Source organism: Periplaneta americana, chromosome 8 (assembly GCF_040183065.1).
Source record: "Periplaneta americana isolate PAMFEO1 chromosome 8, P.americana_PAMFEO1_priV1, whole genome shotgun sequence".
NCBI classification, from domain to species: Eukaryota; Metazoa; Arthropoda; class Insecta; order Blattodea; family Blattidae; genus Periplaneta; species Periplaneta americana.
This window is the reverse complement of record NC_091124.1, coordinates 128,785,307-128,800,091: the sequence shown is the minus strand read 5'-3', so window position 1 is coordinate 128,800,091 and position 14,785 is coordinate 128,785,307. Positions and strand designations below refer to the sequence as shown.

At 37.4% G+C, this 14,785-nt stretch overlaps 1 protein-coding gene across 3 annotated transcripts in view; it reads right to left on the bottom strand.

The window, feature by feature from the left end:
* The window catches only part of LOC138705031 (serine/threonine-protein kinase Nek8-like), a 232,638-nt gene that overhangs the window by 100,088 nt on the left and 117,765 nt on the right, over positions 1-14,785 (bottom strand). For all 3 annotated transcript variants that reach the window (XM_069833582.1, XM_069833581.1, XM_069833583.1), the window contains 3 exons: positions 10,780-10,956; positions 3,495-3,693; positions 2,623-2,779 (listed from right to left, as the gene is read on the bottom strand). In XM_069833582.1, the coding sequence (XP_069689683.1) occupies positions 2,623-2,779; positions 3,495-3,693; positions 10,780-10,956 (533 nt within the window). The remainder of the gene's footprint in view (positions 1-2,622; positions 2,780-3,494; positions 3,694-10,779; positions 10,957-14,785) is intronic.

Here is a 14,785-nt window from a genome sequence, read left to right as displayed (position 1 = left end):
TTTGAGTTAAGGCAAATATTAGGTTCTGCTGGAGGCTGGATATATACGTAATACTAAGGCAAAAGAGAATATTAATTTCGTTATATTAACTCGATAAGATTCTACAACAATAAGTATGTGAAAAGAAAATAAAAATTTTGTCATTAAGTTCCAAGGGAATAGAGAATCCATTTGACGCAGCATTACAAAGTGGTGTGGGAGGAGAGGAAAGATCCCTTGTGGCCTGGCTCTGCAAGTCACTGCAGCGAGATATGGGTTTTAAACAGCGGCAGTTTCCCTCTGTTTCCCTTCACCTCTCTACCCCCTGACCATGCAAGACACACTCTCTATGAACTGACCACCCTGCAGATCCCAGGACGACTTTGAATGCAGTGTCAATTCCAATACAGTCGACGAGCAAAAAGATTATGCATAAGATAATAGTACATATTCCCGGCCAGAAGAAATATAAAGCAATTTACCAATAAAAGCTGTAACAATTCTTCTAAAAATTAAAATAAATATTATTTTTATTTTCCTGTCAAAGCAGGGAGTGCTGCAGCTCCGCAGCTCTTATGGACGAGGCGCCCCTGAGGTTAATACTAATGACTTTAATAAAATCTAATCTAATCTAATCTAATCTAATCTAATCTAATCTAATCTAATCTAATCTAATCTAATCTAATCAATCACTCCAAATGGAGGAGCCATATAGATAGAATGCTGGACGACCGCCTACTAAAAATGGCCTTAAAATACATACCGGTAACACATGGAACTCGAACAGTGGGACGGCTCAGAAAGAGAGGGGCGGATCAAGTAATATACTGTAGCTTGCTTCAGCTTAGGAACGGGGAAACAAGTATTCAGTCCTTGAAGGGAAGAAGAAGAAGAAGAAGAAGAAGAAGAAGAAAGCGATGACATGAACTTAATTAGCTCTAAGGAAACTTTGTCTTATAAGATATTCTTTGCGATTTGACAGCCTATTTGCTATGGAATATAATTTTTTGCAAGTGATAATGTGTCTTCAGAATATAATTCATGCAAGCCATCTGGAAAAAAGTACGGCTGAATCATTAAAAGAAGAGCTGAATATATTACTTCGAGTTTATGCTTTTGTTACACAGCAAAATATTACAAAATAGGCTACTACTAATGTTACTTCCAAGTATTTGAAGGATATAGATCATTTTACATTTTAGGGCTTAAATATTTATGGAACAACTGGCTAATACGCACGGTAGATCAACATCGGTAGTCGACGTTGCTCGCGGGCCACTAATCACCGGGCCGTACCCAACGAGTTAGAAAGAGAATCCTTTCTAACTCGTTGGTACCTAGCCTTGTCAAACAAAAGGCAATCGAATTGGTGGTAATAAAATTCGCGAGTATATTATTAAATAATTCACTCCATTAATCAAGTGCAAGGTTTGTGCACTACAACGAGGGTGTTTTGAATGCACCAAATGAAAATGCAACTGTAGTAAGATCTTAAAGCAAGTTATTACAACGAAATAAAGGGAGAAAAAGTTGTGTTTTCAGAGAATTTCATTCAAATGAAGGAACGTAAAATTCCGATTAATGTTCACCAAAGCGTTAAGCACGTAATTATGACCACGTTGCCATTTTATTTGTGGTCTAAAGGAAAAACTCTTCTTTTACGAAGAAAACTTTGAGCGGCCATTTAATTATTCATAGCTTTCATCATATTATTGTTTATCAATATTACGAAACAAAAACTATCATAAGGGCCATGACCAACAGGATCATATTGGTTGTCTACGAATGCGCGGACTCCATAAATAAAAACTAAACAAACCTAACCTTCGTATAATATGCAAGATGTGTAACCGAAGCAAGAATGCATCAAGTAAGGATCACGCTATCACTGCATGAGAGGTCCGCACCAAAGATGTTATATAGTGGTCCGCGCATGCGCCATAGCAAAACTGTTCCTGTCGCGAGCCCCTCATCAAAGCCACATAAGCTGCTCGCAATATTAACGCAAATACATCTTGTCGCTAACAGTGGTGCTATCTCTCAGTTTAAAAAAAATTTAAATGTCTCCTTCTAACGACGCCACAGACCAACGTCATGTCCTTATGTTGGCGACATTTTGTATTTAGTTAAATTTGGTCGTAACCGTAACGGCGCAGTTAAAAGCTACCGTAGCAAATTCTCCAGTTCAGCTATATTTATTTATCGTTTTATTATTGTCAATGTGTGCCTTTAAAATGGTTCCAATAATGGACATAAATCATCTGTTGCCTAGCAACACAAAGACAAATGAAAAAGCCACTTACGTACTGTATGTGGAAAAGATTCTTGATACAAGGGAATTATATTTACTCTCGGTGAATTTTTCTTGAAGAAGAAAAATTCCCTGGGTGTCTAGAGTCTGGAAATTTATATGAATGTGAGTGTGCCAGGTTGATATTAATTAGCCAATCATCACAATATAAAATACACCAGGACTGTCGCTGGACAGTAACCTGAACACACGTTTCAGCGTCACATTGTTGACAAGTAACTCCATCTGTTAGCACAACTATAAAGCACTAATAGATGCTATAGGGTTACCAACAACGAAAAAAAAAAAAAAAGAGAATTATATAGAAAGTGAAATGCCGTAAGGACTCTTACCTGATAATGTTTGGATGGTCCAAACTGGACAAAACTTGAACTTCATTGAGTGCCATTTGTCTTTCTGTTGCAGTAAGGTCGATCATGTTTACTTCTTTAATAACTACCAACGTGTCATCGGCAATTTTGCGATACAGAATGGCAGTACCAAATGCCCCTGAAAGAGTGACACAGTGAGTCTCTGTATAACCCACTACTTTCCATTGCAATATAAATATTATAAACTAAAGAACTAACATTTTTGACCGGTTTCTATTACAATGATACTGCAGCTACTTCAATAAAATTTCAGTCTCTTCTACACAATTTACCGTTTCCCTAATTATTAGACTTACGGCTGAGAAGAAACTGTCTATTGGAGGATACATTGAATGGAATGGTGAACGGGAGAATTCGGGGCAGAGAAGATATCAGATGATAGACGACATTAAGATATATGGATCATATGCGGAGACAAAGAGGATGTCAGAAAACAGGAAAGATCGGAGAATGCTGGGTTTGCAGAGAAAGACCTGCCCTTGTGCAGAACACTATTAATGAATGAATGAATTAGACTTACAGAGACAATTTTCTCAACTTTTTCATACTTTGAGGTTCCAAAACAAAATTGTAAAAAATACGATCTTTCATGAATATACACATCCACAAATTTTTTTTAATTTGAAGTTTCCAAAAAGAATATTATAAAACGTTCTATTAAGGTTCTACATTATGTTCTGTATGTTTTGTATTTGATATCAAATAGTTTTGAGAATTCTGAAGTCGACTTTCTAAATTTAATAAAACAAAGAATGTTTCTTTATTCAGCAAACAAGCGAAAGTGAAATTATCTAAAACCTCAATGCTACACTGCTTTGTTTATGTACTGATACCTTTTCCAACTGTGCGGATTTTCTCATAGCCTTCCAATCTTCGTTCCCCTGCATCACTGCTCTCGATCTGTAGCTTGTTTTGTAACTTCTTGATGTTGAAGTACAGTTCACCAATTGTGAAGGGGAAGTCAGCGTCGGCTCGTATTCTTTTCAAATGCACGTCTGTTCCCAACAGATCCTTGCACATCCCTACAGGTAACTGTCAACAGGTGTAACAACTATTAAATAATTCAACATCTGTGAGTGAATGCTCTGACTGCAGAACCACACTAACATCAATAACCCAAGTGTTCTCCAGGTAGAAGTAAAGCAATGAAACTGCAGATAAATCAAATTTTCCTGTGGTGTACAATGTGGGAGTGGACATAAACAACTTTTTTGCTTTGCATGCAGAAATTAGGTGGCTGTCACGGGGGAAATTACATAATTACATCGCATTTTTGAACTGCGGGACGAAGAAAGATTGTTCCTTTTGAAATCCAAATTTCATCTGAAAAATCTAGTAACTATGGAAAATTGTCACAATCAATGCAATAACAAGTTAGAAGTGGCGTGGAGTGATTGTGTTTGCTGGTATTTCCGTTATTAACTGTTTATTATTTTGTTCAAACCAGTAAGGATTTTTCAAGAAGTTTAGAATTCTTTTGCACTATCTAAGATATGTAATTACTTTTATATTAGATCACTTTAGAGTGTCTATTTTATACGATTTCTAAAGCATGTTTGTTTAGTAATAATTTGAACGAAATAAGCTCGCCATGCAAATCTAGTCTTTCAGGTAAAGCTTCCTGTAAAGCAGATTTGAATAATTTCAAGGAAAAATTGTTCCGGGACCGGGTAACAATTTTTCTTTGAAATTATTCAAATGTGCTTTACAGGAAGCTTTACCTGAAAACTAGATTTGCATAATATATATGTCACTGTGTACGTTAACAGAAAACCACAATTTCAAGTCACACAGAGTTTGTGTGCACTCGATGTGGGTCTCTGGCGTTTCGTCAGCCCACGCGAGTTGTGTGGATATAAAGGGAAACGTTGAGACGGTGTCGGGTGGAGTTCCCGGGTAGCTCAGTTGGCAGAGCGCTGGTACGTTCAAACAGAGGTCCCGGGATCGATACCCGGCCCCGGAACAATTTTTCCTTGAAATTATTCAAATCTGCTTTACAGGAAGCTTTACCTGAAAGATTAGATTTGCATAATATATACGTCACTGTGTACGTTAACAGAAAACCACAATTCCAAGTCACACAGAGTTTGTGTGCACTCCATGTGCGTCTCTGGCGTTTCGTCAGCCCACATGAGTTGTGTGGATAAAAGGGAAAAGTTGAGACGGTGTCGGGTGGAGTTCCCGGGTAGCTCAGTTGGCAGAGCGCTGGTACGTTTAACCAGAGGTCCCGGGATCGATACCCGGCCCCGGAACAATTTTTCCTTGAAATTATTTAAGCTCGCCATATTTGAAAATACTGTCGTTCAAAATTTCGTCTCCGAAGCTAGGTCTACATTTCGTCCCAGAATGATATTAGGAATGTTCTTTGTATTAGAGGAGAGTTTAATACATTAAGCACACTTATTTTTGCTTGTAAAGGTCGTTAGAGTAAGGACAATGGGATATAAAGTATCATCCAAGACTTTCAAATTATCTCGAGCTATCTTAAAGGATTGCGTCAAATCTGCCCTTCCTTCCGAAGAAATGGTTGAAAAGAAAATCAGGCCTGCTGTTTTGATCAAAGATATTGAGATAATGCTTCTCAATTGAAGACCTGAATTGACAAATATTCTAAGTCCATTAAAGTAAATTTTCATGAGAGCAAAGAAAAAACTACATCTATAGCTTAAAGGGTTGCAAAATAACAGTATTGAAATAAATATTTATATGATTAAAAATACAGGCTTATAATCGGACTTGGGATATCCATTTTTACAAGATGGTAACCTATACAAAACAACATATGTCAGGTAAAAAGTCAAATTCGGTAAATTTTGGACTTGGGATGTTCGTTAATTCAGGTCTTCAATTGAGGAGTTAGCTGGAAGAAGGGCGTAACTCAGAAAACATAGTTTTGAGATAATCAACAAAAACTCTGTATACCCTGCATCTCTTGCTGAAATATGACACCATTCATATATATATATATATATATATATATATATATATATATATTGTAGGGTAATATGTTCTCTTGTGATTACAATGTGTTCAATATTTAATGTTTAAATATCATATGAGATTCATTCAATTTTTTTAAGAACGCCCTTCTTGCATAGAAGAGGTTTCAAAATACTGCAGTACTGTTAATTTTTCTATATTTCTGTAGGAAAGGCTAGATATAGGTCTATACTACAATAATGAAGATAATTACAATGTATGTTCTACAAAAAAATATATATAATATGTTCGTTTACTAAATTATCACAACATTAAAATAATTAATCCCACTTATTTCACGTTATTATTTTAACTGAAAGTACCTAGAATATAGGCTTAAAAACACTATACCATTTTAAGTGATCTAATAACCTAACATAAAAAAAATCTAGAATCTCGTGAGGCCTATTGAAATGTTTGCCTCTCATATCTGTCATTACAGTATCACCTAGTTTCACTATATTTTGTACAGTTATCACTCGTTTCTGAGATATTTTAAACAATGACAGAATAAAGGACTTGCATAAAAATTCTTCTCAGTCATGATACTGTATATCCAAGAACATTTTCGGTGTTGTGGTTTTACAGTTGTTTGACGTTGCTTAATGGTCCTCCTCTCCAAATATCCCATAAGAAATGTATCCTGTTGGTTTTTGATTAAAGTTTCCCACAATCCTCAATGGAAAATGACTTGTTCCTCTGTAGACATCTCATATTTCTTCTGGCAGCAACTGGCTTAAATTTTTGCTACTAACTTGTCAGAAATATGGTCGTTCCTAAATGACTGACTGCTAGCCTGGATCTAACATTTTTTAGCACTGCATACGCCTGTATTATTATAGTCGCGACGCTGTTATTCCCGGCGTGACTCCTCCTCTTTGCTTACGTCTTAGGAAGTGAAGGCTCTATAAAGTCTAGGTAGGTAGTATCGATCGCCATTTTTGTTCTTTCGTTGCCGAGCTACCATACGAGGAATCTATTTGCCACACCGTTAAACATTATCATGTCGTAGCTCCTATGATAATAAATCAAACGCACTGTAATTTAGCAAATAATTGAGTGGCAAATAACGTCTTCGTGTGCTTTCTGCGAACGTCAACGAAAGAGCCAAAATGCGGGCGATTATATGAAGTATTTATCGAGCCTTAAGAAATTAATAACGTCTCCCTCAGCGAATCACAAGACGCACACGTTTAAATGTAAAATACCTTCAACGCGATTGGCTGCCGGAAATTAGAGCGACGGGACTATAGTACTTTATATTCATTCTCCATTGACAAAAATAAATAGTAATACTGTATTTCTTTCACCATTTTTCCTGACCTAATTGCGTAAGCTTTGCCGTAATTTCGTCGTCGCTTGCTAGATTATTTTTTCATAGTTTGTTAAACAGTTTCCGTTTTCTACCTTTCCGTATGTAATTCATTTTTACTAATACTTTCAACATCAGAAAGGTTATATTCGCTTTCAATAGACGAAAGAGGAGATAAATCAGAACATTCGTTAGATAACGCGAACATCCTTGCAGTTACCTTCACCACTCTTCCAACCACAGCAGTGAGATGGAAGACGGACGCAATTTAATAATATCTCTCTATTGCAATCTATTGGGAGTAGAGGCATAACATTGTGGTGGTTGGTAGAAAAGCCGCCCAAGAACGCATATAGCCATTTTACGGATATACGCCGTAATTCGAATTGCGCCCTTCTTGCAACCAACCCTTCAATTACTATTTGGAAATGGAGAATCATTTTTATGGACTTGCAGCCGTGATCTGACTAGAATGGCATACCAATTATCTATGAAGGATAATGTATAGCACCCTTTTTATAATAAATAAAGCGGGACGGAAATGGCGATCCTCTGGTTTTTTTTTTTTTTTTTTTTTTTTTTTTTTTTTTTTTTTTTTAAGACATTCTACTCTCAGCATGAGAGAACCTGAAATTCTTTCATTGGCACGAATTAAAATTTTTGGCCAAGAAATATTAAATATTTTTTCTCTGTATTGAAGCACCAACTTGAAAAGATTAATTTCGATAAGAAAAGGATCTACGATGTGGATGAAATGGGCTCTCCATTGTCCAGCATGAGTGTTTAAAGATATTTTCTGCGAAAAACAAATTCAGAAACTTGCTTCTGCAGAATGTGGAGCAAAGACCATTGCAGTTATATGCATGTCAGCAACTGGTCATTATGTTTCCCAATGCCGGAATTTGCTCAGAAAAATTAGTAAGCTGCGTTGCTGTATGGTGCTTCTGCTGGCTCAATTGGGGCGTATTCTGAATCTGGATGGATCAATGGCGCTCTTTTTCCAAATGTCTTGGACAGTTTATATCAATTATTGTAAACCAACAAAGAAGGAACATGTGATTTTAGTATTGGACGGCCACTATTCTTACATAAAGAACGTTCACTGTAATTGACAGTGCGCATAAAACGAGTGTCAATTGTCTGCGTCCTTCCTAGTTCCACAAACAAAATGCACTCATTAGTTGAATAATTCATGTGCCCTTTAATAACTTATTACGCAAAAGTGATCGATAACTGGCTCGCAGAGTAACAAACCGTGTTGTGAGGAAACTCTAAGTAGCATCACATTTCATAACTCTATATCTCTACAGGCGGCAATAAGTGGTTCAACAACGAAACGTTTGAAGAGGTAGAATTTTTTCACCGCCAACAGGAATGAATGTGCAAATAAAGATGCACAAGAATCATAAGAAAATGTTTCTGGATTAGGGACAGTTATTCGAGGGTCGTTCAAAAAGTAATGCCCCCGCATTTTTTCTCAGCCATTAACAAAGATAGAAAGGTGCACTTTTATGGGCTTGAAAGCTGATGTTTCTTGCTCGCGCGTGTACCGAGTCGCAAGCCATTCTGACAAATGGATGAACTATAGTGGACTGTTAAAATAGCAGTAGGTCTAATTGAATTTTTGGTTCTCGAAAACAAAAGTGTGGTGAACATCCATAAAAGTTTGTGTGCAGTGTATGTTTGTCATGCAGTTGATAGAAGCACTGTTGGGCGGTGGACTCAGGGAGTTCGGGCGCTGGGAAGTGTAGAAATCGAGCTCCGAGATCTGCTGCGTGCTGGACGCCATGCCAAAGCAAACACTCCAGGCATGGCATGCGGATCGGCGCATCAAAAGACGATGAACGACCCTACAGCTGTCGGTAAGCATTGGAAGTGTTTTTACAACTTAAGGCTCTCAGATATTCAAACGTCTGCTCAAAATGGCTTCCCCGAAGTTTCACCGTAGACCACAAACTATAGAGGAAAGTCATTTCTTCTCAAATGTTAGAGGGCTTTGAAGCCGAAGGGGAGGCCTCTTTGTCCCGAATCTTTACAGGTGACGAAACTTAGGTGCATCATTTTGAGCAGGAGACAAAAAGGCAGTCAATGAAGTGGCATCATCCTTAATCGTTCAGAAAGAAGAAATCCAAGACAGCCTTCTCTGCAGAAAAAGTCATGGTTATTGTCTTTTAGGATTGTGAAGGTGTCATTGTTGTGGATGTGATGCCAAAAGGAGCAAACATTATCTCAGAGGCGTACATCAACAAGCTCAAGAAACGTTTCCGGAGAATTAGTTCTGGCAAGAATCCAACAGAAATGTTGCTCCAGCATGATAATGCATGATAATGCACGTCTTCACATAAGTCTGCGAACCCGGGAACACATCACTAGAATGGTTGCATCGTGGTGTTCCGTCGACCCTACAGCCCAGATCTGGAACCGTCAGACTTCCACCTCTTTGTGTCTTTTAAAGATACTTTGCGTGGAACTCATTTTGAAAGTGACAAAAGCGTAACTGATGCAGTGAGGAAGTGGCTACGCTACACACGCAGAATAAGAGTTGGTACAGCCGAAGAATACATGCAGTCGTTCCATGCTGGCGTATGGGCGTACAACGTGATGGAGACGTTATATAAAAATAGTATATGAAGTAGAATCATTAATTTACATTGCTACCAAACTGCAACAATTGTCATTAAATAAAAAATGTGGGGGAGTTACATTTTGAACGCCCATCGTATATTATCCGGAACAGTCTCATGTTGAAGACGTTGGGTTCCCCAAAACACCTTTCACTATGCCTAAAGACATCGCACATGTGATTAGTATACCAGCAACAAAGATGTCCCACATAAAACTGAAGTTTTGGAAGAATAGGAGAGAAATGTAAAATGATGAAATCTTAATCTGAAAATAAGGTGGGGAGGAGTGCAAAGAGAAAACCCCAGTTAGACGAGAACACAAATAACAAAATCCTGTTCCTTCGGTTCAACAGATCATTTGACAATCAAGGGGGGAAATAAACTAGGTGCACGAAGTGATTTGAATGTTATCATGAAATGGTTTGTCATTGCCAAAAATAAAAAATTTACGTATCTTTTGCTTACCTTAATTCTCTAATTTTTGTGTGATTGACCAACATAATTACGGCCTAAATCTCACCACATAGTGTTCTTTACAAATTTTGTTTGTGATAGTAAGAGAAATTTTGAACTTTTATTGTAAACATATTTTAAAAAAAGTAACAAATAAGTTTTACTGCCAGTTTAAATCATACGTATATAATTATGCCAAGGATATTAGGGAGACTTTATAAGAAATAAGAGTAATTTGAATTTCTCATTTTGTTTTTCATTATTTTTCTATTAACTACATATTTATTTTTTATTTCAGGGCTTTCTTAAGAAATATTATGGCTGATTATAATAAATGCTTTTAGTCCACTAGCTTAAGTGTCCTTAAAGTGGATGCAAAAGCACAAAAGACGGACGAAATTTGGACCTACCTAAGTTCTACAAAAAGGAGAAAGATTCTTGTTCTACACTTTAAGTAGACAGAATTTTCCTTTCCTACGTACTTACAGTAAAATTTTATGTGAAACACTTCACAACATTTTATTTAAGGTTTGAATTAAACTGAGTTACACAAAAGGCAAACAATTTCCATTTTAAGGTCCTCTGGAGTTCCATCGCATTCACAGAGAAGAGGTTATCACCACGTTTAGGGTCTCTCCAGAGCGCGGAAATATTGGAATCCCTTTTGTAACTCGGTGTGGAACTGATATGTTGCAGCCACATAATTATATGAAGTTCATAAAGAAGGAAAAATGACACAATATCACTTACGTTCAATAACATTTCCAGTTGATGTGCCATGAGACCACCATTTACATGCAAAGCTGGAGAGGCATTCAGGAAGTCGAGACGGCAGCTGGGAGCAGAGAGCTTCATGTTGCGTCCCACCAGGTGATTTAGGAACTCGCGAATGCTCACGTCGGTCTTCACGCTATCCAAGCTCAACACCTTTTCAAAGGTCAAATTCATTTTTCATTAGCTAAATACAATCGGGCTCACTATTAACCAAGTGGCTACAACATACTTATGCAGGATCATCCTACAACTTGATTTACATATACACACTCTTATTGGAATAGGATGTAACAAGCCTATCTTGACAAGATTCTCAAATATAATAACCAGGCATAGGATCCCAGATAACTTAAGAATGATGTGAAGTTACAGTGCAACGGAGTACAGATGGAGTGAGGTGACGCGTTGAGTATTGTTTACCTGTGCGTTGATGTACAATCCGGTTAGTGATCAGAGGTACAGTATTCTTCCGTCTCTCCCTACGAAACGAACTCAGGCCATCACAGTGCATTTTCAATTCATAGTGAACAGTTTTTTTTCGAACTAGTTACAAGCATGTACATGGTTATTCATTGTAACGCTAACGCCTTCAACATCGCCGAGCGACATGAAGACTTGTGAGGTATGTATCCTACTTCATTTTCCACTGTCACTAGATTGCACAAAGTAAAATATAACGAAGCATATTGACGTCGTTGTTTACATTCACAGTATGTCTGTCTACTATGTCCAAGGAACTCTATAGTCAAGTTGTGCATACATTGGTTGCTAAAGTGTCCCGGATCCTAAGCCTGATAATAACCAAAGAAAAATATTAAGGCACTTACACAGAGTGCGAGGAACGAGAATGAGATTGAAATAGACCTCAGCTACAAGATCAGAAGTAAAAGGAAGCTACTACTCTCTTTCATGAAGGCGGCAGTAGATTATCAGAGCAGACTTAGATTTTGCATGTGGTTCCAACAGTCAGTGTATGATGTGCAAATTGACCCCACCTTAATTTTTTATAGTGAAGAAGCATCGTTCCACCTCAGTGGTTATATGCACATTCAAAACGATCGTTACTGGAACAATGAAAATCCACACCGTTTTCACGAATAACCACTAAAGTGACATAAAAATAGGGCATGATGTGCAATGAGCGGATTGGCCCCATTTTCTTTGAGAAAACAGTCAATGCACAAAGATATACACAGTTCATACTCCGTTCATTTTTAATGAGCTGAGTGAGGACGAAAAGTTGGCCAGCTCGATCTCCATATTTAAATCCCTGCGATTTTTATTTATGGGGGACACTGAAAAGTAAAGTTTACACGAATAACATTCACTTGAGGAATTCAAACAAAATATCCGGCACGAAATTCGAGCCATTTCGGAGAACGAACTGCGGCGAGTTGCTGGACATGTTTTCAGGAGATGTGCAGCCTGCCAGATATCACAAGGACGTCATTTCGAACATGAATTGTGAATTCAGTAAGAACATCATTACGCAATACTAACCGCAAAAGGCGGAACGAATCCTCTGCATATGGTAGCGTCGCTACGTATCACAGAGTTTGTAATACTTACTAGAGACACATACCCGTGAGTGGCAAGCAAGGAAAATGTCACAAATTGAATCGGCTAGTATCCGCCATTAAAGGGAGTGTTTGAGGCGCGAAATTCCAAAACAGTACGGTACCACAATACATTGATGTAGCCTGGTGATAGACACTGTTTTAAACATCTTTTACCAAGGATGGATCGTGATGAAATAAATATGAATGGCAAAGGAGCGCTGCATTTATTTAACTATTATATGATTCATTTTTGGCGATATTATAAAAAAATAAATTAAATCACCCATATATACCTGGGATAAGTAAGTGAATATTGAATAATGGCAATGCCAACATGAATTGTCACTATTACCAGTATTGTTTAGGCCATAATAATAAATATCTACTGTAATATTTAAAATAATCTACAGACCTACTTTTGTCCTTTCATGCAAAGGAAGAGGAAGGTATATGGTGCTTAGAAAATGTTTAGTGGTGAAATATGAGATCATCAAAATTCTGGAAACACTGATTTAAAACATAATAAGAGTAAATTTTTATCATCATAATCTATTAATTGTATAGTTGATGACCACCAGGTTAGAGGTCAATATAGACTTTTCAATGCAGCAGTAGTAGTAGTAGGCCTAGTAGTAGTGATATAATAGTAGGCCTAATAGTAGTAGTAACAGTAAGCTTAGTAGTAGTGGTAATAGTAGGCCTAATAGTAGTAGTAACAGTAGGCCTAGTATTAGTGATAATAGTAGGCTTAGTAGTAGTAGTAACAGTAGGCCTAGTAGTAGTGGTAATAGTAGGCCTAATAGTAGTAGTAACTGTAGGCCTAGTAGTAGTAATAGTAGAGCTAATAGTAGTAGTACCAGTAGGCCTAGTAGTAGTGATAATAGTAGGCCTAATAGTAGTAGTAACAGTAGGCCTAGTAGTAGTGGTAATAGTGGGCCTAGTAGTAGTAGTAACAGTAGGCTAGTAATAGTGGTAATAGTAAGCCTAATAGTAGTAGTAACAGTGGGTCTACTATCAGTGTAATAGTATACCTAGTAGTAGTAGTAACAGTAGGCCTAGTAATATAATAGAGACCTAGTAGTAGAAGTAATAGTAGGCCTAGTAGTAGTAGTAACAGTAGGCCCAGTATCAGTGATATTAGTAGGCCTAGTAGTAGTGATATAATAGAGACTTAGCAGTAGTAGTAATAGTAGGCCTAGTAGTAGTAGTAACAGTAGGCCTAGTATCAGTGATGTTAGTAGGCCTAGTAGTAGTGATATAATGGAGACATAATAGTAGTAGTAGTAATAGTAGGCCTAGCAGTAGTAGTGACAGTAGGCCTAGTATCAGTGATTTTAGTAGGCCTAGTAGTAGTGATATAATTTTTAGTAGGTTATTTTACGACGCTTTATCAACAGCTTAGGTTATTTAGGGTCTGAATAAGATGAAGATGATAATGCCGGTGAAATGAGTCCGGGATCCAACAGCGAAAGTTACCCATCATTTGCTCATATTGGGTGGAGGGAAAACCCCGGAAAAAACCTCAACCAGGTAACTTTCCCCGACCGGGAATCGAACCCGGGCCACCTGGTTTCGCGGCTAGACGCGCTAACCGTTACTCCACAGGTGTGGACTAGTGATATAATAGAGACCTAGTAGTAGAAACAGTAGACCTAGTAATAGTAGTAACAGTAGGCCTAGTATTAGTTATATTAGTAGGCCTAATAGTAGTGATATAATAGAGACCTAATAGTAGTAGTAGTAATAGTAGGCCTAGCAGTAGTAGTGACAGTAGGCCTAGTATCAGTGATTTTAGTGAGCCTAGTAGTAGTGATGTAATAGAGACCTAGTAGTAGTAGTAAGCTTAATAGTAGGCCTAGTATTAGTTATATTAGTAGGCCTAGTAGTAGTGATATAATAGAGACCTAGTAGTAGTAGTAATAGTAGGCCTAGTAGTAGTAGTAACAGTAGGCCTAGTATCAGTGATATTAGTAGGCCTAGTAGTAGTGATATAATAGAGAGCTAGTAGTAGTAGTAATAATAGTAACAGTAGGCCTAGTATCAGTGATATTAGTAGGCCTAGTAGTAGTGATATAATAGAGACCTAGTAGTAGTAGTAGTAACAGTAGGCCTAGTATCAGTGATATTCTTAGGCCTAGTAGTAGTGGTATAATAGAGACCTAGTAGTAGTAGTAATAGTAGGCCTAGTAGCAGTAGTAACAGTAGGCCTAGTATCAGTGATATTAGTAGGCCGAGTAATAGTGATATAATAGAGACATAGTAGTAGTAATACTAGGCCTAGTAGTAGTAGTAGTAGTAGTAGTAGTAGTAGTAGTAGTAGTAGTAACAGTAGGCCTAGTATCAGTGATTTTAGTAGGCCTAGTAGTAATGATATAATAGAGACCTAGTAGTAATAGTAGGCCTAGTAGTAGTAGTAGTAGTAG